The sequence below is a fragment of the Argentina anserina genome, chromosome 7, assembly GCF_933775445.1.
Source record: "Argentina anserina chromosome 7, drPotAnse1.1, whole genome shotgun sequence".
NCBI classification, from domain to species: domain Eukaryota; kingdom Viridiplantae; phylum Streptophyta; class Magnoliopsida; order Rosales; family Rosaceae; genus Argentina; species Argentina anserina.
In genome coordinates this window covers 1,990,048-2,015,916 of record NC_065878.1, presented here as the reverse complement: position 1 = coordinate 2,015,916, position 25,869 = coordinate 1,990,048, and the positions used below count along the sequence as shown (strand labels likewise).

The following is a 25,869-nucleotide window of genomic DNA, read 5'->3' as shown; positions in this document are numbered from 1 at the left end:
TGTTTCTGTCATTCAGGAATTGAGTGACTCTTGCACACTGATCTGAATTTCAATTTCTCACCCCTTCTATATTGTCATGAACAAATGAACACTGCATTCTATATTTATTCTTTGTATTAAATATGTTGGATATACTTTTCCATAGTATGTATATTAAGAATTTCAGTCTTATATATCCGATCGTATCTAAACACATGGATTAGCTACTAAACCTTCAAACAGCTTCATCTCCATTCCAGTTATTCTTCAGCTTTGGACCTGTAGGCCCTTCTTCTCCCAATACTTCATCTGGTATACTTCTGATAAACTTATCAAAAGCACTCTTGAGTGGTCCAGGTAACAGCTTCTCTACCTTTTTTATTTCATCCGAAATTTGATAGCTAATTTTCGGACCCCATTTCCTGCAATAATTGAGCCATGGTGGTTCAATGACAGCGTCGCCCAGATACTCGGCTGCCATTATCGAAGGCCTTAGTCCAGTGTCCATTACCATTTTACTCTTTGCTGTATCATTCCTTATTCCTATGCCTCCACTCCCTTGCAAAACAAGTCCTGCCTTGGGATAAAAGGCATGGCCATGCAAAGATGCATAGGTCACCGGTTTGTTACCATCTTGAAATTCAAGTCCAGAAGCGTCAACCCATACTCCCTTACTGTGTTGGGAGAAGTAGACACTCCAGAGTTGGCCAGTGAAATTGCTGATTCTTAATGTAACATGCTCCCAGTCACCAACATGTTCACCTATCTTCCCCAATGAAATATTGAAGAACTGTACTTTGGCTCTTGCAGGGCCATTGAAAGGGTAGAAGATCCAAATAGCAATGTCAGTAAATGTTGAGCCTAACATAGGTTTTATGTGTAAATTGGACTCGGCATCTGGGAGATCTCCCTTCTTCACTCTATCTTTGGCGCCTTGCTCGACCGGAAGGTCCAACCAATAGGCTCCATCATTCGAGCCACCTTGTGGAAGGTTAGAGCCGGTGGGTTTGATCGAAACGGGATTTTGTATATGATCTTTTTCATACAGAAGTGCCCCATTTGTGAAAAACCAAGACACAGATGAAGGGAGGTATACTTCATCAGGATGGAAGTATATGAATGGAGCGTAAGCTTGAAGTAATGCATCAATTTGGCTTTTGTTTGGCATATAAGTATTCGATTGGGTGTTAGTGTTCTTCAAACAAGCTATATTACTATCTTTGGGAGACGCTTTTCCATTTCGGGCTAGGAATGTGCCAACTGGGACGCCTGTAGCTAGGATGCCTCTATCAATGGGAGTAAGGCTGTACACATTGAACCCATCAACGGAGGCACCAGGGGGTCCCCATATCCATGAGTTTGCTTCACACTGGTCTGTTAGGTCGGATCGAACACACCTGATTTTATCAAGGGAAGGCTTCTCGGGAGAGCTAGTGACAACATGGCCTAAGGCAGCATAGCCCTCCGGGGCAGTTGGTAACCAGAGGTATCCATCACCATCTTTCTTCATCTTCACCGACTCGCTGCTCCATACCAGAGTGTAATCAACTGGTCGCTGTAAAGCCGGAGATTGATCTTCGGCTTCGGCTTTGGCGGCAAGGGCCCATCCGAAGAGGGATGTATTGTTGGGTTGGCAGTAGCAGCCGAGCATATAGAATCCTTGGGGTAGGGGTGAAGGTTCGAAGAAGGTTGCCCCAAGGTTGTCTGGTCCTCCCTCATGGCTTGCCCAGACTTTGTTGAAAGATGAAATCTGACATACTTGTAATCCTCCTAGATTTATGATTCCATTAGCGAATCCACCACCTGCACGCATGCGCAACATAAATAACACACCTGTGTATATCTATTGTCTATACACCAATATTACGTAGCCATATCCTATGCATAATTATATCTATAACATACTTGTATTTTACAAAATTAGAAATTGAGAAATGAATTGAAAGTTATTGTAGCGGTTCATACATATATATCATAATCAAGTTAATGTGTACTAAATTAAAGAGCTAGTGAAGATATCGATCTGTCCGTATGGACTGTATACTTACCAGATGGCCAAGCGGGTAATGGAGAGGGAAGCTTGAATGTGGTATCGATCGGATTCGCCTTGACGTTCTTAGCTGAAGATGAGAGGCAATGACAATTTCCCATTGTTGATCGATTAGTCTTTCTCCAAGGAAAGATTAACAATGGCATGGATATATACCCTGATCGACTAGAAAGAAAGAAATGAATGATGTATCGATATAATATATCTTTGGAAAGCTTTGAGTTTGTATCTAGCTAGCTAAGAGGAGAAGAAAATGAGGAGAAAGCGGACAGAACAAGAAGCAGCAGTTGATCTGATAATTAATGGAAAGACTGAAAATAACATATAAGTACGTCAAATAATTCAGATAGACACATGAACAGCAAAGCTAGCCAAGCTAATTAAGGGAACGGCCCTTGGATATGTCGTGCAAGCAAACAAATTTGGCTCCTTGCTTTCTTCCAACCTTAGTTCAGCTTATCGTGGAAACCAATCAAGCTACCTCCAGCCCTTTGCAATCCGCAACATAATTGGCCATTTCCTTGCGATCCAACTCTTCTTTATAGGGACTCCAAACCAGTGAAAATATATATCTACTTATACCCTTATACGTACATATGCAACCCCCTAGTTTACTGTTAACCTCTTTGTTATTAAATTGCGTTGCTATTATGTGCAGTCGTAACCCCAAAGTGGCTGATCAAGAACAGTTACTCTCTTTGCGCAATTAATGTTGGACTGACTTGATCTTAGCACAGATCATTCAGATTAACATTCGACCTGCTCAAGTTCATAGTAGTTCATTAGTTATGCTGGACTCTCATCCGAGCCACTCGATCCCTTGCTTCCGGAGTCCCGGTGACTTTACTAGCTTACTTTTCATCCTCACTACCTCCTATACGTACCCTGCCTCCAGAATTCCGATACTACATAAAAAAAATACGTATACGATACATTATTCATTTCTCTCTAAATTTATGATGCTGATGTACATGATTGCGTACACAAGTTGTTGAACAACCCATGATTGCTTTTAAAACGTCGACGATAACAATGAAAAATATTAGGATATTAGTAAGTAATTTCATCTATAATTTCCAGTTATATTGCCAGGGGAGATAATGCCGGCAACACTTGCTAGCATTATGCATCTCACTATGAAATGTAGGTCATTATGTCGATCAGAATCTGGCTAAAACTAGGTTCACCAAAGCACATTATTAATGTGTCCAGAGTATATCAACCTAGGGTTAACCATCACCAAGCCCAAGTGTATGAGTAAATGTGCGCTTGATTATTAGTTGAAGCAGTCCGTCTAGATTAGTATTCGATCTTGTCATGCCTTCAGAAACAAGTCTTCCCCTTGTGCAACCAGCAATCTGTTAATTAAGCAACTGTAATTCGTTGCAACTCTCTCTCTCTCTCTCTCTCTCTCTCTCTCTCTCTCTATGCTAATATAACCTACCAACATAAGCATATTCTCTCAAAAATGTTTTTTTACCCTATCACTAAAAATTTAACTTCCCACTATAGGCCATATTTTTTCAAAATTGCATAAAAACGGCTACTTTGACTAGCTGACTTTATATAAATAAATGTGTCTATATATATATATGTAACGGCAAGAAACGGTTAAATTTATTTTTGAAAAAATATCAATATTTAAATAACTGATGCTAATCTACCGGAATATTAGTTTATATTAATTTTATGAATTTATTTTTTGTTGTTTTTTTATGTTCTTGTATTTCACTTCCTACTACTCTTTTTCCCAACTTGGAATTTATTTTCAAGTATGGATTGATCAAGCTATCAATAAATTAGTCCATTTACTTGACCAATAACATATATGGGTATGCATAATACAAAAAATAATTAAGCATAAAAATATTAACATATCAAATATTAGGCTCATATGAAAAATCACAACGAGGTTAATACTATGTAATAGTTTTTATATTTAAAGACATTATAAATAAGAGCAAATTATAAAAAGGTACCATCTCCCAACCTATATTAAAAAAAGGTCACTACTTATGAATTAATTATAAAAAGTTCATCACATTTAAGTGAAAATTAGAAAAAGTTCAACAAAATTAGAAAAAAGTCACTTTAAAAATTTTTCTAAACTGTTTTGATATTTCTCACATTTTTTTTAATTTCAGCCATAATTTTCCCGTCCGGTGATAGATTTTGACGAAATTGGTACCGCTAGAAAGATCTCGCTCTCCTTTTTCATTTGATATACTATCCATTTGCGGCCAATAAAGCCTGTAGAGAACTGGAGGACGGGTTCGTATACAGCCGGACGTAAGATACTAGTGACCATGTGGAGAGGTAGGGCTCATTGAAGTGGGGCTTGAGCTTCAACCCCAAAAGGGCTCTTGCCAGGACTCCTACCATGGCTAGGAGGAACTCTAGGAGGAGATATAGATGTAAAGGCAATGAAGGACTAAGATGAGGTTTGGATGGAAATGCTCACTATAATATAGGATTCCTATTAGAATGGCCAAAAGAAAGCCCTTGATTACATGGTTCAGGGTTGTTGATTTCGTGCTTCTGGGATGTGGAGTGTTCCCATTTTCGCCATTCAGATGGGATTGTGATGGAGAGATGTTGGCTTTAATGTGGGCGTTTTGAGGTTTTGGAGGTGGGTTTTCTTCGATTTCGATAGGGAGGCAAGCAATGGCCACGAAGCGTCCAATGGATATTGAAGGGTCTGTAGCCAAAGGACCTTCGCCGAAGGCGAAAAGAAGAAGGTTGAAGCTGCCAAGCCATGAAATGAAGAAAGCAGTTGCACCTCCAAGATGTACAGAAGAGAGGCAAAGAGGGAGGTACAAGAAGAGAGACACAACTGGAACAACACAAAGGAGCCTGGTTTTACCTTTGGGGACTATTTTGCCAAGAGAGTAGGAATAGCATATGCACACAAATATTGAAATTAGTACCTGAATGAAGTTGCCAAATTCACCTTCCATTTCTTCTCAGACCTTGATTTCTCTTTGTTTATCTGAGAAACATGGAAAGTTTTGGGGAGGAATAAGAAAGATCAAGACTCGAATTGATGGCTCATTAAACATAAATAATGAACTGGGCCGCCAAACTCTAATGGTTTTGCTTTTGGAGTGCGATACAAGCAACATTTAATTCGATCTGGTTAACAAAAAGCTATAACTAAGTTCTTGGGTTATTGACTATTGACTTCGACCAAAAAAAAAGGGTTATTGACAATTGACAACATTTAATTATTTGATTTAATTTCGTGCAAGAAAGTGATCTTCAGTTTGTTGGTTATTGACCTCTGACTCCATTTTTGGATCACACAAATGGGCATTTCTTGGATTTTTATAATCTTGCAGCAAGTTTACAACAAACCAATTTTGGTAAATTTCTTGGGCTTCTCAAATTTCTTTGCATTTTGAAGCTTTTGTCTGTCTAACAAATTAACCAAATAAAGAAATTCGATAGTTAGGGGCCAGTCCTTCTTCTACCTATAAATTCAAGGTTTTTAAAAATTCAAATGAGAGATTCTATAGAGATTCAGTTCAGATTTTTTTGGTCGAAAAATTCAATTTAGGTTGTACAAATACATTTAGACCTCGAGCTAGATAAAATATACTAGATTTGTCGAGTAAATGATTTTTTCCCTCTATATTATAAAGTTTTCTTATCAAAATCTTATTTGATTGAGTTGATTCGTATTTCTACTTTTGACCTCTTAAACCAACAAAATATTTTTTCTCTCTCTCTCTAACCCAGGGTCGTCCCTGAGTTCTGTAGGACTCTAGGCGAATGGGGTTTCCCACCTTCAAATATGTACCAAAATTTTTCTCTTCAAAAGTAGTTAACTATACGGTACATGTGACCAATTTAACCACAAGGTCGGCCCTGCTCTAACCACAAACCTTTTCAAGGGCTAAATTATTAATCAAATTTCATTGATTTTTTACCTAGACCAAGTTAACAAAATGGAACATGTGACAAAATTTACAAAGTAAGTATTGAGATATAAACTAGAGGTGGACGAGAAATTTCATTTTATAGTTTCATAGTCGACACCTCTACATTACCATCCCATAATTCCCATGAGTTCGATTTTGGCAGAGGTTTGGCAGCAAATTTATATCAATTTTGTTGTGTGAGAGTGACTCAATAAAACCTTTATGAGTAATAATATTATTTACCCATATTTTGCCCCTAGACTGTGTGGTGTGAGTTTCAGTTAGGGCTGTCAATTTCGACACGACCCGATAACACGACTCGAAACCCGCACGAAATAAAACGGGTTGAAGCCGCACGATTAAAAAGCGGGTCAGCGGCGGGTCAACCCGCCATGACCCATTTAATAAACGGGCCAACGACGAGTTAACCCGCTAACACGAAATGAACCCGCATGACACGTTTAATAAAAGAGTCGAACTAATTTCTATATAAAATACACATACACAAGCTATTTAAAATGATAATATTATATGAATATAAAAGTTTAGTAAGTTTTTCTCATTTTGAACTAGAATTTTGGGTAATACAATGAATTTTTTTATTTGATTATTGTTTTAGTTAGTTATCTTATCTAAAACGACAAATATATTTATTAAATGGGTTAAGCGGGTTAGAAACGGGTAACCCGTTTAATAAATAGGTTGGGTTTGAGTTTAATTTTTGACACAATTATTAAATGGGTTGGGTTTGAGTTTACATTTTATAACACGTAAGACACCTTGACCCGACACAAACCCAACCCGACACGACCCATTTACAACCCTAGTTTCAGTGCCTGCACTGTTCTGTTGACCTGTTCTGCTCTCAATGCTGTGTGGTGTGTGACGCTTTTGACCCTCAGTGTTCTTACTTTCGCAGTGGAGAGCGAACAGTCTCGGCTTCGAAATAGAGAGAGAGAGAGAGAGAGAGAGAGAGAGAGAGAGAGAGAGAGAGTACACATGGGTGTAAAGCTCTGACCTTGTGTTGCTCAGGTATTCGTTTCTCTGGTTTGTTTAGTTTATATTCAGTTCGATTATGTGCGTTTGTTTTGAGTTTGCTGACTTGTTGTGGGACTTTTGTATCCTCGTTGATTATTGTCGTGGCAAGTTTATGGATGAAGTTTGAACGGTTTATGAATGCTCCATGCACTATTTCAGTGAATGCTGCATTAGTGAATTTGCTTTTCATCAATAATTGATTACTATTTGCAGGCTTTGAATTTGGTTGGAGTTGATCAAATTGAGTGCCTTTTAGGATTTTGATTTGATATTTGCTAGTGGATTGCTAAGCTCTAGATCTAGAATACATTTCCATTTTCTTCTAAAATAGAATAAATTTTTTGATTTCTGAAACCTGAGGATAGACCAAGTAACAATATAAACTATGCCTTGAATCTAAGTTCTTGACAAGTATGTGTTTGGGAAACTGTAATCTGTGTGCTATGCCATACACGTTTTTTGGTTTTAAGTCTTTTAACCTTCAGGGCTATTATTAGTGAACCAATTAAGACAACCGAAGCTGAAACTGTGAACTCGTCTAAGTATGAGGCAAAAATTAAGCAATGTTTATTTGTAATCAATGAGTGCATTGCTAAACTTCCAGACAGTTTCATAGTATGTATAGAAACTAGCTAGTCGATACGCTGGAGTCTAGGCAATTACCTATCCATCTCATTTTAGGCAGAGACGAGCATTTCCTAAATGTAACTTCTAGCTTTTTAGGCTCAAAAGTCGATTTTTCCAGTTGATATATTGATTATAAGATACTTGCACTCGCTGCTCAGTTGTAGTCCATTATTATTATCCTTTACCTATGCAAATGCGACATAAATCAACCTAGCTAGGATTAAAACCCAGGGTTAACCATCGCTAAGCCCAAGTGTATGAGTAAATGTGCGCTTGATTATTAGTTGAAGCAGTCCGTCTAGATTAGTATTCGATCTGTCATGCCTTCAGAAACAAGTCTTCCTTGTGCAACCAGCAATCTGTTAATTAAGCAACTGTTATTCGTTGCAATCATCTCTCTCTCTCTCTCTCTCTCTCTCTCTCTCTCTCTCTCTCTCTCTCTCTCTCACCATATGCTATAGGCTAAACCAATATAACCTACCAAAATAAGCATATTCTCTCAAAAAACCCTATCACTAAAAATTTAACTTCCAACCATAGGCCATATTTTCAAATTTATTTTGACTAGCTGACTTTATATAAATAATTGTGTCTATATATATATATATATATATATAACGGCACGAAACGGCTAAATTTATTTTTGAAAACAATATATAAATATTTAAATAACCGATGCTAATCTATCAGAATATTAATTTATGTTTATGTTAATTTTATGAATTTATTTTTTGTTGTTTTTTATGTTCCTGTATTTCACTTCCTAGTACTCTTTTTCCCAACTTGGAATTTATTTTCAAGTATGGATTGATCAGGCTATCAATAAATTAGTCCATTTACTTGGCCAATAACATATATGGGTATGCATCATACAAAAAATAATTAAGCATAAAAATATTAACATATCAAATATTAGGCTTATATGAAAAATCACAACGAGGTTAATACTATGTAATAGTTTTTATATTTAAAGACATTATAAATAAGAGCAAATTATAAAAAGGTATCATCTCCCAACCTATATTAAAAAAAGGTCACTACTTATGAATTAATTATAAAAAGTTAATCACATTTAAGTAAAAATTAGAAAAAGTTCAACAAAATTAGAAACAAAGTCACTTTAAAATTATTTTCTGAATTGTTTTGACATTTCTCACCTTTTTTTTTCTTCTTATTTTCTTCTTTTTCTAATTTCGGCCAAAACTTTCTCATGCGGCGATAGATTTTGACGAAATTGGTACCGTTAGAAAGATCTCGCTCCCCTCTTTCATTTGATATATTACCCACTCCGAATCGACCAACCGTACAAGGCGCAACACCCATCGCAATTGGTTGTTGTAATACACCGAAAATTCATATCTAATTTCCAATAAGTTCTCTGATATTATTAAGTTGTTCATTGTCCAAATTTATTTCACGAGGATGAAAACGAAAGGATTCGAAAGATTAATTGTTCGGGAACGCTCAATTTGACGAGTCTAAGAGTTGACTTTTGACTCATTGTGACACGACCAACCATAAATATTAACCTAATATCTAGTATAAGTCGTGCGAGGAATACTGACAAATGGGGCCTATCCAAACTTCGGCATAGACTCCCTTGAAAGTAGCCAACCCAACCTGCAAGAAAACTACACTTCTAACAACATCCAACCATGTCCAACTTCCACAACAAATAATTCAAACTTATTTACACAACTCAAATCCAATCTCTAAACATCAGAAAAAATCATCCAATAAAATTCAGAGTATCAGAGCAACTAAACGGCATAAAGGGAAAACAAAACGACTTGTAGGCTAAACATGTAACCTACAGTCTGACAATCGGCGGAAGAGAACGCTGCCTCATGGTAGCTATAGGGCGCCTGTGAGCTTGCGAACTAGGCATTTAAAACGAATGGCCCAGGGAAAGCATAAAAAAGAAATGTTAGAGTGAGTGGAGAAAAATCGAATAACAATAAATAACGATATATATATACTTCCCCATTTTCCTTTAATATCAAGAAAATCCAATGCATGCACATTTTATTTAAAAGCTTTCATAAATATAAATATTCTCATAACAATTGGACTAGACCCCGCTAGTCACATAATCTCCTTGAGAATACTGATAAAAAGTCGACTAGCCCCGCTAGCCAAAATAATATCATCGATATTAATAGTAAATGGACTAGCCTCGCTAGTCAAAAAAGGATACCAAAACAAATAAGGAATAGACTAGCCCAGCTAGTCAATATGAAATAAGGAATGCCATACCATATGCCCCTCGGGCCAGAATATATATATATATATATATATATATATATATATATATATATATACACACGTATCAAATCTCAAATGCTCAATACCGTCACATCACGTTCACGGAGAGGGTATTGAGTCATCATATCAGTGCCGGCTATGTAACCTCGTCTCCTCGGGCGGCATCGCCTCTCGGGTGGCATCGTCTTTCCGGCGGAAAAGTGAATTCGTATGCTAGCATATTCATTTCAAAGGTATGGCATCATAAAATAACTAAGTGAACTAGCCCCGCTAGTCAGAAGATAATAAATGAGCAAAACCACAGAAAACGGACAACATTCTTATCTGTTGATCATACCTCCTTTATAAGCTTAAAGGAGAGGATACCGGAAAGAATGGAATATGATTCCGTTGATCGTGCCCCCTTTATAAGATTAAAGGAGAGGATACTGGAATAAAATAGAAAATCATTCTTATCCATTGATCGTGCCCCCTTTATATCGTTAAAGGAGAGGATACCGGATTAAGAATAGATAGAACGGGTACGGTTCCCAACCGTACTTATAAATCTCAAAATATACATAATAAATTCCGAGAATCCCGTTCCCGGACAAAAATCAACAATTTCCAAATAAATCAAATAAGGCGTTACAAATAATTCTCATATTTATTTCCAAGATAACTAAATGGAAATAACATTGTTATAATCAAGAAAAACAATTAAATTCATATAACGCCAAAATCACTAAATATAAATATTCATGCATGCATTTAATTAACAATAAAAGTCCACTCACAGTAACCGAGTTAAGCCGAGGGTCGGTCTGAAGTTTCCTCAATTCAAATCTCCCTACCTCCTATGGTGGCCGAACGTGCGAGTTCCGGCGAAAGGGGAAAATAGCAACCGTATCTTCTCGGCGTCGTATCTCCCAAACGGCGGAGATAGGGGCTGTGCTACCCACCCAGATCGATCGGCGACCCTCCAAGCTTCAAGATGGGACCGGTGCGGCGGCCCACTTTGGTCGGACGGCGGAGAATCGGCGTTGCTATAGTGACGGGGTCGGGGTCGGGGTGGCTGATGCGAAATCGTCCTTCTCCCTCTTTTTTATTTTAATTTTTTTCTATTCTTTTCCAAAATAGAAATCTACCCCAATATATAAAACCTCCACCGTAATAGTAACTTTCCTAAAGGGGCGTTTCTCCGACGACACACTTTTACAAGAATATCCGAACCCCAAAATACTGAAAATCGGATTTCGGTTACGAACGTACCTAAATTTGGACGATAATACTATTTTACGAAATAAAATATTGGGGTCGTATCAATTCTCTCCCCCCCCCCCCTTATAATATTTCGTCCTCGAAATTACATACTTGCTACTGAAATAGATGGGAATATTGTTGCCTAAATTGATTCTCTGGCTCCCAAGTAGCCTCTTCCAATTTGTGACTCCTCCACAAAACTTTAACCAATGGAATGGTCTTATTCCTCAACACTTACTCCTTCCGATCAAGAATTTGGATGGGTTCTTCCACATAAGTCAAGTCCTTCTTCAGACTAATGGGTTGTTCTTCCAATACATGGGAAGGGTCTGCCACATACTTCCGCAGTATAGACACATGAAACACATCATGAATTCTAGACAACTCAGGGGGTAGGTCTAATCGATAAACCACTGGGCCTACCCGCTCCATAACCACATAAGGACCAATGTATCTTGGGCTCAACTTCCCACGCTTTCCAAATCGAATCACACCTTTCCAAGGTGATAGCTTCAGGAATACTCGATCACCTACTTTGAACTCCAAATCTCTCCTACGGTTATCTGCATAAATCTTCTGTCTGCTTTGTGCCGTCTTTAGTCTATCTCGTATCACCGTGATATCCACATTTGTATTAAAAATAACATCTGGTCCAGCAAATTCTCTTTCTCCAACTTCATTCCAACATAAGGGCGTGCGACACTGCCTCCCATATAAGGCGTCATAAGCAGCCATGCCAATATTCGAATGATAACTATTGTTATAAGCAAATTCCATCAATGATAGCTTCTCATCCCAACTCCCCTTGAATTGCATTGCACAAGATCTCAACATATCTTCTAAGGTCTGAATGGTCCTTTCAGACTATGCATCAGTTTGAGGATGAAAAGCCGTGCTGAATTTCAGTTGAGTTCCCAATGCTGTTTATAATTCCCTCCAAAATCTGGATACAAAACGTGGGTCTCGGTCAGATACAATGGATTCAGGCACACCATGGAGCCGTACAATCTCATCCATATACAAATCTGCCAACTTCTCTAAGTTGCACTTCTTATTAACTGGCAAAAAATGTGCGGACTTAGTGAGTCTATCAACAATCACCTAAATGCCATCATGTCCACTCCGCGTACGGGGTAGTCCAAAGACAAAGTCCATGGTGCCGTGATCCCACTTCCACACCTTAATTTCCGAAGGCTGCTGGTTTCTTTCTCTCAACCTTCACTTGTTGACAAATCAGGCACCTATTCACATAAGTTGTGATATCTCTCTTCATATTAGGCCACCAATAATGCTCCTTAAGGGTTTGGTACATCTTAGTATTTCCTAGGTACATGGCATAAGCAGAACTGTGACCTTCCTCTAAAATTCTTCTGCTTAAGCCCTTCATTTCTTTTAGGTACACACAACCTATTTTGAAACATTAATGTCCCATCCTGCCTCACTGAGAAATTTCCTTGCAAACCACCCAATACTCACTCTCTCAACCGACAAATAGAGGGATCCTAGAATTGTGCTTCTTGTACCTTGTCAATCAACACTGGTCTTACATGGAAACTGGCTATTAAAGCTCCTACATCGTCAACAGACAACTCAACCCCAGTGGCCCGTAACTCAAAGAGAAGAGGAACCCGAACCATCTTCAAATGTGACAAGTTAGCTGATGGCTTGCGGCTAAGAGCATCCGCCACAACATTAGCCTTCCCTGGATGGTATTCAATAGTACAATCATAATCTTTAATCAGCTCCATCCACCTCATTTGTCTCAAATTTAATTCTTTTTGGGTGAACACATACCAGAGACTCTTGTGATAAGTGAATATTTGACACTTTTCCCCATAAAGATAGTGTCTCCACAACTTGAGTGATAACACCACTGCAGCAAGTTCCAAATCATGGGTGGGATAATTCAATTCATGTGGTTTCAACTGTCTGGAAGCGTAAGCAATTACGTTACCATGTTGCATCAGCACACATCCCAATCCTTGTCTAGAAGCATCACTGAAGATCACATACTCCCCACTATCATCAGGTAATGCTAAGACAGGAGCACAAATTAAACGATTTTTCAGCTCCTGGAAACTTTGCTCACATTCGTCAGACCAAATAAACTTCACCCCTTTTCGGGTCAATTTGGTGAGAGGAGCTGCAATCTTGGAAAAATCTTGAACAAATCGCCGATAATAGCCTGCCAAACCCAAGAAACTCCGGATCTCAGTCACACTAGTAGGTCTTTCCCAATTGGAAACTGCTTCCACCTTTTGGGGATCCATACTAATCCCGCTAGTTGACACAATATGACCCAAAAATCCCACTCTCAAGCCAAAATTCACAATTACTGACTTTGGCATAGAGTTGTGCCTCCCTCAAGGTTTGAAGGACCAACCCCAAGTGTTTGGCATGCAATTTTAAGCTCTTCGAATAGACCAAAATATCATCGATAAACACGATCACAAAACGGTCAAGATAGGACCGAAACACCCGATTCATAAGATCCATAAAAGCAGCAGGTGCATTGGTCAAACCAAACAGCATCACCACAAACTCATAATGTCTGTAACGAGACCGAAAAGTAGTTTTGGCTATGTCTGGATCCCTAATGTGCAACTGATGGTACCCTGACCTCAAGGCAATCTTAGAGAAAATTGTAGCTCCCCTCAACTAGTCAAATAGATCATCAATATGTGGCAAAGGATACCTATTTTTCACCGTCACTTGATTCAACTTCCGATAATCAATACATAGTCTCAAGGTGCCATCCTTCTTCTTAACAAACAACACCGGGGCACCCCATGGGGACGAACTAGGTCGGATGAATCCCTTATCTACTAATTCCTGTAATTGAGTCTTTAACTCTCTTAATTCCGCCGGAGCCATCATGTAAGGTGCTTGGGAAATAGGAGCTGTTCCTGGAAGTAGCTCAATTGTGAAGTCTATATCTCTTACAGGAGGCAACCCAGATAACTCATCGGGGAAAACATCAATAAATTCGCTCACTATGGGGATATCCCCTATCTCCAGGGTTTGTACCTCAATATTCACAACATGTGCTAAAAATGCCTGACATCCCTTGTCCAATAGTTTTCTGGCAGTAATTGCCGAGATTATACAATGCGGGATAACACTCATTTCCCCCTGAAATGAGATTTCAGACAATCCAGGGCTATTGAACACCACCAACTTACGAAAGCAATCTACCACCTCTCTATGGGCTTCCAAGAAATCCATCCCCAGGATTACATCAAACTCCACAATTTCTAATGGAATAAGATCCACTAGTAGACAATGTTCACTTATCCACACCCCACAATCCTTAAACACCCACTGAATCTTCATCATCTCACCAGAGGGTAAAGCCACATACCATTCACCCAGAAGTGGTGAGGATGACACAATAGCGTGGAGTGCAAATCTACTTGACATAAATGAATGTGTAGCACGAGGATCAATTAAAGCAAAAGCAGGCTGACCAAAAAATAAATAACGTACCAAGGATGACATCCGGTGGAGTGCGACCGTCACGCCGAGTCATAGCGTGCACTCTGGCATGAGTCATAGGGCGCCCTCTTTGGCCCCGACCCTGCTATGCGCCACCCCTGGTAGCAGAATTGGCCCGAGCACCACTGCTAGATGCACCACCTGACATTTGACCGAAAGACTGTTGAGAAGGAGGTGGCATCCCTTGAGACAACTGCAGGCAATCCCTTTTGAAATGGTCCTGCTGCCCACACTCATAGGAACTTGTGGATTGAAACTGTCCTGACTGGAAAGACTGACTCCCACTACTACCAACAAATCCTCCCCCACTACTCCGAGAGTGGCTGAAAGATCGCCTGGCTGACAGTCCACCATTTCCACCATATGCTCCAGCACTATTCCGGGACTGACTGAAAGAGCGTCTACCCGATAGACCACTAACCATCATCCTCTGACCTCTCCCCCGAGATCGGGATGTGGAACCAGAACTACCACCACTCCCCACTAAGGACCGTGAACCTAATGAGGATGTAGCCCTCTTAGAAGGACCCTAGCTAGGACCGCCATACTCACGAGGTCTACTACCTGAAGCCAACCTAGTCTCGATATTCATAGCTGCAGTCACTGCCTGAAGAAAAGTAGGATACACATTACCAGTCATCCTATCAGCATAAACTTCCCCCAGTCCCTCAATGAACATCGCAATCTTGCTTGCCTCGTCTTGAAACAGGTGGGGAAGATGATAGGCCATAGTAGTAAACCTCAGTTCAAACTCTATCACACTCTCTCTATCACCTTTACTCAAGCTCAGAAATTCTTCTTGCAACCGGTGGCGATGGGCCTGGCCAAAGAACCGAGCAAAGAAATAGGTCTTAAACTGCTCCCAGGTCATCACACCATCATTCCCGTGCTCAACCCTAATGCCACTCCACCAATGGTAGGTAGTCATGTCTAGAAAAGTTACTGCCATGCTCACCCTTTGGTTCTCAAGAACCCCGACATCAACAAATGCCCTCTCCATGCGAGATATCCACTCATGAGCGTGCATAGCACCCTGACCTCCCTGAAATTCATAATCTCCTGCTTCCACAACATCCTTCCTTCTAACCCCCGGACGGTGACCAGACATCCGGTCCGAGATTCGCCTAAGAAGGCGCTCAAAAGTGCCAAGCAACGCGCCTACATTACTACCTTCCCCCTCCTCAGGACGGTTCACAGGTCGCCTACGTGGAGGCATACTAGTACCTGTGGATCAAACAAGAGTTAGTAATTACGAAAAATGAGGGATCGCCACACGGCCATCCATGTAGGTTACTAAGTGTCACTAACAAAAGAGCAACACAACGGAAACGTAAGAAGGAACCCTAAGCTCAGATACCAATAGACACAACCCACTTCAAATATTAACCTAATATCTAGGATAAGTCGTGCGGGGACTACTGACAAATGGGGCCTATCCAAACTTCGGCATAGTCTCCCTTGAAAGTAGCCAACCCAACCTGCAAGAAAACTACACTTCTAACAACATCCAACCATGTCCAACTTTCACAACAAATAATTCAAACTTATTTACACAACTTAAATCCAACCTCTAAACATCAGAAAAAATCATCTAATAAAATTCAGAGTATCAGAGCAACAAAACGGCATAAAGGGAAAACAAAACGACTTGTAGGCTAAACAGGTAACCTACAGTCTGGCAATCGGCGGAAGAGAACGCTGCCTTTAAAATGAAGGGCCCAGAGAAAAGCATAAAAAAGAAATGTTAGAGTGAGTGGACAAAAATCGAATAACAATAAATAATGATATATAAATACTTCCCCATTTTCCTTTAATACCAATAAAATCCAATGCATGCACATTTTATTTAAAATCTTTCATAAATATATATATTCTCATAACAATTGGACTAGACCCCGGTAGTCACATAATCTCCTTGAGAATACTGATAAAAAGTCGACTAGCCCCGTTAGCCAAATAATATCATCGATATTAATAGTAAATGGACTGGCCTCGCTAGTCAAAAAAGGATACCAAAATAAATAAGGAATAGACTAGCCCCGCTAGTCAATATGAAATAAGGAATGCCATACCATATGCTCCTCGGGCCAGAATATATATATTACGTATCAAATCTCAAATGCTCAATATCATCACGTCACGTTCACAGAGAGGGTATTGAGTCATCATATCAGTGCCGGCTATGTAACCTCGTCTCCCCAGGCGGCATCGCCTCTCAGGCGGAAAAGTGAATTTGTATGCTAGCATATTCATCTCAAAGGTATGGCCTCATAAAATAACTAAGTGAACTAGCCCCGCTAGTCAGAAGATAATAAATGAGCAAAACCACAGAAAAACAGACAACATTCTTATCCGTTGATCATACCTCCTTTATAAGCTTAAAGGAGAGGATACCAGAAAGAATGGAATATGATTCCGTTGATCGTGCCCCCTTTATAAGATTAAAGAAGAGGATACCGGAATAAAATAGAAAATCATTCTTATCCGTTGATCGTGCCCACTTTATATCGTTAAAAGAGAGAATACCGGATTAAGAATAGATAGAACGGGTACGGTTCCCAGACAACAAATTCCGAGAATCCCGTTCCCAGACAAAAATCAATAATTTTCAAATAAACCAAATAAGGCGTTATAAATATTTCTCATATTTATTTCCAAGACAACTAAATGGAAATAACATTGTAAATAATCAAGAAAAACAATTAAATTCATATAACGCCAAAATCACTTAAATATAAATATTCATGCATGCATTTAATTCAAAATAAAAGTCCACTCACAGTAACCGAGCTAAGCCGAGGGTCGGTCCGAAGTTTCCTCAATTCAAGTCTCCTCACCTCCTATGGTGGCCGGACGTGCGAGTTCCGGCGAAAGGGGAAAATGGCAGCCGTATCTTCTCAGCGTCGTATCTCTCGAACGGCGGAGATAGGGGATGTGCTACCCACCCAGATCGATCGGCAACCCTCCAAGCTTCAAGATTGGACCGGTTGGCGGCCCACTTTGGCCAGACGGCGGAGAACTGGAGCTGCTACAGTGACGGGGTCGGGGTCGGGGTCGGGGTCGGGGTGGCTGCTGTGAAATCGTCCTTCTCCATCTTTTTTTTTTCTTTTCTTTTCCAAAATGAAAATCTACCCCAATATATAAAATCTCCACCGTAATAGTAACATTCCTAAAAGGGCGTTTCTCCGATGACACACTTTTACGAGAATATCCGAACCCCAAAATACTCAAAATCGGATTTCGGTTACGAACGTACTAAAATTTGGACGACAATACTATTTTACGAAATAAAAGATTGGGGTCGTATCACATTGGATTCCTTAGAAAACCTCTTTCATAGAAGTTGTAGAGTTCGTTAATACGAATTCGTGGACACGTGGCACGCCTAAATCGGAGTTCGTATGAAGAAGTTACGAATTAAAAGGTATTTAGACATTTTTGGAAAATAGTATAAATATGGGAATTAAAGAGAAAAATAGGAGAAAAATCAGAAATTCAGATCGGTGCTGTTCACACCTGAAATCCCAGATTTGTTTCTCCCCGAGTGGCTGACTTTGGGCCGCCGGATCTCCGCCATCCGACCACCATAGAGCGGCGCACCGGTCACATTTGAAAGGTTGCTGTGTCCCCTGTCGATTGGTGGTAGTGCCACCCGCCATCTTATCGCCGTTTGGGAGCGAGCCCGGAAGTTCTTCCGAAAATGCATATTTCGCCGAACTTCAACTCGTCGGATCTCCCTCTTCCGGCAACCAATCGGTAACATTCTTGTCCCATTTTGAGGTCTCCTTCCATACTACAAACCCTCCAAAAGATTTAACTCATATCGTTGTGTGCTAGGAGAATCGAAGAAAAGAAATCGTAGGTTTTAAATTGGGGCTTTTCAGTTTTTGTTAAATTGAAATGTTTAGGCTCAGAATTAGACTTTGTGTTGAACTAGGAAGTTGTTCGGAATGTAATTTAGATTATGGTGGTAAAATTTGGTGGTCATTGGTGGTGGTCGGCAAACAGTGGTGCCGCATGAACAGCACTGTGAACAGTGTTCATGAACATAAACTGTAGACAGTGTTCATGACGGTACCTGTGAATAGTGTTATGTAAAACAATAAACCGAACATTGTTTAGTAAACAGTAAAATATGAACCAGTGTTTTATGAACAACATTTAGCTGTACTGAAATCGTCACCTGATATTTTACGTATCGTTTTATGAGCATTTTATCATGCTATTAGATGACCGACGAAACGAGTGAGGGAATCGCTTTTGGTGTCGTGGAAGTTGCACACAGAAAAATAAGGTGAGTAAACCTCACAATGATCATTAAGATCGAAGTTGTGTTATAATTATTGAATTTAGTTTGAGTTGTCACCATAGTCGATGTATCACTAGTCTATAAAAATTATTTTAAAAATATGTTTTGGTTTAAATTACATGAACTTGATCGTTTACGGTTCATGGGTAAGTGAAACAGTATATTAATAAATAATTTTAAAAAGGTTTTAGTGATTATGGACTATGATGAATGGGAGTAAATCTCATTATGACGAGTCTACCCTTGACGGTGACTCATGTTTACATTTTTAAAAGATCGAACTATGACATGTATATAATATAGTGGGTTGTGTATGTGTATAAAATGGTAAATACGATACATATATATGGGTTGCTATACTATATACTGTTACGTTCTTATTTCCAAATGAATTATACTGTGGTAACTATATTTATTTTATTTGAGCAAGAGTCGCTTTGTTTTAGTACAATAACATGAGTGGATTGTTATTTTACGTGGTTTTAACATTGAGTCTTGTTAAAACGTTTTCTGTCTTTGGACATGTTTTTCTATCTTCGGACGTATTGGCATATCAGAATCTAGGCTTGGTCAGGTGACAGTTATGATTCAGTTAGAGCTCTAGTTTGTCTGCCGGTGTACTGCATGAGGGGAAACATATGGGTTACCTGCTTATGAGTACCTATATTTTTGGGATATAGGTTAACATATGGGTTACCCAATGTCTGACGGCGTACTGCATGAAGGGTAACACATGAGTACCCGGGTCTCATGAGTACCCGTATTATAAATGTATTCGGGTAAACATATGGGTTACCCAATTTCTCATGAGCACTTATATTTTCAGATATTATTAGAAATCCAGATGGGCCGTCATGTGACTCATGATTGCATTTATAATTAAATGTTTTCAGTATTTTTCTCTTGTATTACTATGCGTGTTATACTGTTATTTTCAGTATTTAACAAAATTTCGCATATTTCCATATTTCCTCTCAGCATGTCACATCTACTGTCACATACACTGTTAGACTATCTCTTACACTAACTGTCACACCCACTGTCACAAACGCTATCACACCCACTGTCACAGAAGCTGTCACACTATATATTTACACTAACTGTCACAACCTCTGTCACACTACCTGTCACACTATCTATCACAACCCTAGTGACACGCGCTGTCACACTACCTATCACACCTACTGTCACACCCTCTGTCACACTACTTGTCACAACCTCTGTCACACTACCTATCACACTCGCTGTCACACCCCATGTCACACTACCTATCACACCTACTGTCACACCCTCTGTCACACTACTTGTCACAACCTCTGTCACACTACCTATCATACTCGCTGTCACACTACCTATCATACTCGCTGTCACACTACCTATCATACTCGCTGTCACACCCCATGTCACACTACCTATCACAACCCCTATCACACAATCTGTCACAACCACTGTCACAATACCTATCACACTAACTGTCACACCGTTTTTGTGTGACTAAGTTGTACAAAGAAAAAGAAGAAGTTGTTGATGATGATAATGATGAAGATGACTAGAAATAACAATCTTTTGTGATTTTGAACTAATACATATTGACACTTTATGTTGTAGCACAGACACCACCAATCAGACTGTCTGTCACACTACTTATCACACTAGCTATCACACTGCCTATCACACTGCCTATCACAGTACCTGCCACACTACCTATCACAGTACCTGTCACAACACAAAGTTAGTGTGACAGGTAGTGTTACTGGTATGTGACAGGTAAACTGATACTCACACTACCAACCACACTAACTTTGTGATGTGACGGGTATTGTGATAGGTACTGTGATAGGTAGTGTGACAGGTAACTTAACGGTAGTTTCTTGCGTCGCCATCCTTGACTATGCCCATAGCTTCCTCCTTGCTAGATTCATTGTTCTTCAACCATTGAACCTTAAAAATGTATTATTGGGCACCCAAAAAATGATCTGGGCACCCATGTCAAACCAAGAATCACGTTGACGACGTTCTGCTATACCGCCATCAACGACATGCTCGCCATCTTCGAGAATAAGACCACCCAAATCAACTGGAGCGCAAGCCAGTGCATCTTCTGTAACGCAAGCCATCGACGCCGGAAATCGGCTCACGCGCCGGCACTGAAATTCCCAAAAACCCATTGCATCTTCTGTAACGCAAATCAGCTTCAAACCTCTCCCCCTGCCAACCTCCACATGTCCTCAATCTTAGCCTACAACCGATTCCAACGTCGAATCCAAGGAATATGACGACGGCCGTCGAAGAGCAACACCATTGAGTATTTGGGCTTGTTCATCGAAGTCAAGGTCCGTCGGAAGGCCTCGTTGATCAAGGAGAGACCGGATGATTGACGGGATCGATGCTTTGAAATCAAAAAGTGGAGAAAATGAAAGTTAAGTATTATGGGGAGAATTCTCGGGAGAGAGAGGGTGGCAACGTTGTAGTTTTTACAAAAACTAGGGGTAACGATTTAAGAAGTCTTATTAGGTGAATAAATTGTAATTTCCAAACCTTATTTGACTATTTTCTAATTTGATGTATGAAACGTGACTTTTTTATAAGAAGTACTATAAATAATACTGTAGATACATGAAATTTAATTAAGTAAATCATCTTCATTAAATAATAAATCGACCAAGAACCCGACAAAATTGTACAAGTGGGCCAAAAGCCAACAAAGTTGGTGCGGATCCGAATAAAACTCGTGTCAGCACATAAATGGATGATCATAATCAAAACTACGTGATTCTGACTTAAATCGAAAATTGAATGTCATTGACGATTCGAAATGGTAATCGGACATTTGATTAAATTAATAAATTCCTTAACGGTTATAATTAAATTAATTATTTTTTGTTTAATTTAGTTATGAGAATAACTAATTTTAAATTAATCAGAAAATACATATTGATTTAATTATACAATGAATGAAATTTATTATTTTAGTGTTATTAAAATATTCTATAAAATAGAAGCCTTGACACTATAAATACCCCATTCAATATGAAGAGAAAGGGACTTGAGAAGAAGAGAGAAAATCACTTGAGCAAGATCACTCTCGAGAAATCCCGAAGTCTCTCAAGTCCACGAAGATCATCAAGTCCACGAAGAATCATCAAGTCATCAAATCGCTTGTTCTTCATCAAATCCAAATCCAAACTCAAGTCCACGAAGAATCATCAAGCTACCAAATCGCTCGTTCTTCATCAAATCCAAATCCAAACTCAAGTCCACGAAGAATCGTCAAGCTACCAAATCGCTCATTCTTCACCAAATCCAAATCCAAACTCAAGTCCACGAAGAATCGTCAAGCTACCAATCGCTCGTTCTTCATCAAATCCAAATCCAAACTCAAGTCCATGAAGAATCGTCAAGCTGCCAAATCGATCGTTCTTCATCAAATCCAAATCCAAATCACACTCAAATTCTCAAGATCAAGTGCACGTCACCCTTGAGCCAAGTTACATACGGAGATAGAATCAGAGGAGTTCACAAAGATTGTAACCCCGCACTTGATTATAAATAAATCACACTTTATTTGTACATGTGTCTGCATTCTTGTTTGTTTCCAGTGGGACATTTTTGGCCTCTCATCTCCTTCTCCGAAGAAGTCTTCAAATTCGTTTGTGCGATGGCTGCCAAGAACAACCAAGCCGTTCCATCGACGAAATCCAAGTCCACAACCGCGAGGTTAAGCGGAGAGGCCGAGCTGGTCAAGAAATCCAAACAAACATTCTCCAGATCAAAGAGTGAACCGAGTGCCCTTGTCACCCGGAGCGTAGCTAGAGCTCAACCCACAACATTTATGGCACTTGCTAGTAACCTCGTTAACCAGTCATCACCTTGGAGAGCTTGGGAGCAATAGAGCATGCCTCTGAGAGTGGGAAGAAGCAAGCGTCAAAAGAGAATGAGCCAAAAGAGCAATCTCCTCTATCCGTTCATGGTGATGGCCCGATCCTGGAAGACGTTTTCTCTGATGAAGAATCAAGCCCGGCATCATACCATGGAAGTCCCAAAGAAGATGGCGATAACTTTCATTTTGTGGCACATGAATCCTCTTCTGACAATGCACAGGTCTTGGTGACGGGGGCATCCACTATCGACGAGCAACTCTCCAATCTGTTAGAGATGGTTGAAAAGCTTACCCGAACGATTTAAGAAAAGGATAATCAGACTAGACATGGACATCAGAGAGCGCTAAGGATGATCAGACTAGACATGGACATCGGAGAGCTAAAATCAAACACCTTGTTTCATGTTATCGATGCGAAGACCTCGTACAACTTGTTGTTAGGACGACCATGGGTACATGAAAATGGCATCGTGCCATCCACTTTACACCAATGCTTCAAGTTTTATCGCGGAGGTGTGAAAACCGTGGTAGAGGATATCAAACTATTCATAGAAGCTGAATCATACTTTGCAGATTCTAAATTCTACACAGATGAGGAGTCAATGAAAGAATGTCTTTCCGGTCGGAGTACCCTCCACGGGGAAAGCCGCTAAAGTTAGGGAGAATGATGCCAAATCAAAAGACGTTGAGCTTCATGGTGAAGTGTCGTAAAAAGTCTCATCTGAAGCAGCAACATCATCTGCGGAAAGAAAAGTCAGCCATGCATTTCCGGTCCTTCGCTATGTTCTGAAGTCTAGACGAAGGGAGGGGGAGTCTCCATTTGTGGGGACAAAGTCACAAGAGTGCCCACGAAAATTAAAAGAGGATGATGTGAAATTGTTGGAGGTGTCAACATTGCCATTAATAAAGGTGAGCAACCGAAATCCTACAAAACAGCTACTAAAGGGGTTTGTCAAACCAATTCAAGGTAAGACGGAACATGGATTGCTTCCCAAGAAAAGAACAAGTGAAGGGTTCGATCCTAACGCATACAAGCTGTTAGAAAAGGCTGGATACGACTTTGGTTCATCAAGAAAAAAGGACGACCAAGCTGCAGCAATGATGGCGCATGAGCTCGATGAATCACAAAAGAAGTTAAGAGAGCAAGGGGCAACAGTTGATTCTTCTAAAGCTGGTCTTGGTTTTACTTCGAGCAAGCCAATCAGAATTTCAGGAAGAAGAAGGGCGGAGCGAACCAATGTGCAACATATTAGTGTCGAGGTAGTTAAAGAGAAGAATCAAGAGGTTCAGTCAACCCCTCACATTTCGTTGTTCGATCACATTCGTCCAGGTTCCCGAAGAGCAACATCTGAACATATTGAAGGATCAATCACAAGGGCGTCAGTTTTTGACCGTGTGAACATGACAGCAAGTAGAAGTTCAGTCTACAATCGCATCGATAGTACAACCACTCGGACTTCCTTATTTAAAAGGATGTCATGTTCAGACAAAGATAAGAAAGAGTTAAACCCCATTCCGCGAAAGCTTGCATTGGAAAGGATCCAAGCACCTAAGGAACGACAAATATGCAAGAGGAAAATGACTTGTAGTCGAGCAAAGAGCAAAGAAATCCGAAGTCTTATCCCGTCACGCATGAAGAGACATTGTGTGTTGGAAGTGGATTCCACATATCAACTCAAAGTGAAGCAACATACCATCATATTCACTGGCCAAAAAGGAGATAGCAACATCGATAATGGTGGTGAGGATGACATTGTTCAAACCTCTTATCATGTCACGGTGGCAGAAGCAGATGTCGTAGAAGAAGACGATCATGAAGATTTTGAAATTGAAGTAGACGAAGCTCCTCCAGAACTTGAAGACGGGGGGGGGGGGGGGGCAAGCCACTATGGACGAAGTTAAGGAGATTAATTTAGGAACAGAGAAAGATCCAAGACCAATTTTTGTGAGTGCGTCTTTAAGTTCCGAAGAAGAAAAAGAATATCTTGATATGTTGCTCGAGTACAAAGATGTATTTGCTTGGACGTACAAAGAAATACCCGGCCTGGATCCAAAAGTAGCAGTTCATCGATTTGCTATCAAACCGGAGGCTCGACCGACCAAGCAAATACAAAGACGCTTTCGAACAGAACTTATTCCTCAAATTGAAGCAGAAGTTGATAAGTTGATTGCCGCAGGCTTCATTAGAGAGGTTCAGTATCCCAAGGGATCGCAAACATTGTTCCAATCAAGAAGAAGAACGGAAAAATCCGCGTTTGTGTAGATTTTCGTGACTTAAATGAGGCATGTCCAAAAGATGATTTCCATCTGCCAATCATAGAGCTCATGGTGGATGCGACAACTAGGCATGAGGTTTTGTCATTCATTGACGGATTATCAGGTTACAACCAGATAAGGATGGCCTTAGAGGATGAGGAACTCACTGCATTTCGAACTCCCAAAGGAATTTATTGCTATAAGGTCATGCCATTTGGGGTAAAAAATGCCGGTGCAACGTACCAACGCGCTATGCAGAAACTTTTCGGTGACATGCTGCACAAGTATGTAGAATGCTTTGTTGATGATTTAGTTGTCAAAACAAAGAAAATAAGTGATCACTTGCAAGATCTACGAAGAGTGTTTGACATGTTATGCGAGTACTAGTTAAAAATGAATTCTTTGAAGTGTGCCTTCGGTGTCAGTTCTGGAAAATTTCTTGGGTTCATCGTGAAGCACCGAGGCATCGAGGTAGACTAATCCAAATTTAAAGCCATCCATGAAATGCCAGAGCCAAGAAATTTTCATGAGTTTAAAAGCCTCCAAGGACGACTTGCCTTCATTAGATGGTTCATATCAAACCTGGCGTGTCGTTACCAACCGTTCAGTCGACTCATGAAGAAAGATGTTCCATTTGTATGGGATAAAGCTTGTCGCAATGCCTTTGAGAGCATAAATAAATACCTGGCGAATCCTCCAGTGTTGGGTGCACTTATCGCCGGGAAACCTATTATCCTTTACATCACGGCTCAAGAGAGATCACTTGGGACCCTCCTTGCCCAAGAAAATTAAGCCAAAAAGGAGAAAG

At 39.9% G+C, this 25,869-nt stretch overlaps 1 protein-coding gene and 1 pseudogene across 2 annotated transcripts; both read right to left on the bottom strand.

The window, feature by feature from the left end:
• Window positions 1-5,032, bottom strand: LOC126802287 (hypothetical protein At1g04090). Of its 2 annotated transcripts, none has more exons than XM_050529895.1 (3): window positions 4,957-5,032; window positions 2,028-2,194; window positions 1-1,782 (listed from the first exon to the last, which is right to left on the bottom strand). In XM_050529895.1, exons 2-3 carry the CDS (start codon window positions 2,173-2,175, stop codon window positions 215-217), a joined length of 1,716 nt encoding a protein of 571 aa, XP_050385852.1. In that variant the 5' UTR covers window positions 2,176-2,194; window positions 4,957-5,032; the 3' UTR covers window positions 1-214. The 2 variants fall into 2 exon arrangements, with proteins under 2 accessions (XP_050385852.1, XP_050385853.1); XM_050529896.1 differs by having other exon boundaries at window positions 2,028-2,186; window positions 4,957-5,009.
• Window positions 3,758-4,986, bottom strand: LOC126802691 (probable long-chain-alcohol O-fatty-acyltransferase 4; annotated as a pseudogene).
• Window positions 5,033-25,869: the final 20,837 nt, after the last annotated feature.

Bases quoted from the DNA above. Each gene is read 5' to 3' on its own strand.
- LOC126802287 (XM_050529895.1), bottom strand. From the start codon at position 2,175: ATGCCATTGTTAATCTTTCCTTGGAGAAAGACTAATCGATCAACAATG. The intron at 1,783-2,027 runs GTAAGTATACAG...GCATGCGTGCAG, and splicing joins ATTACCCGCTTGGCCATCTG to GTGGTGGATTCGCTAATGGA.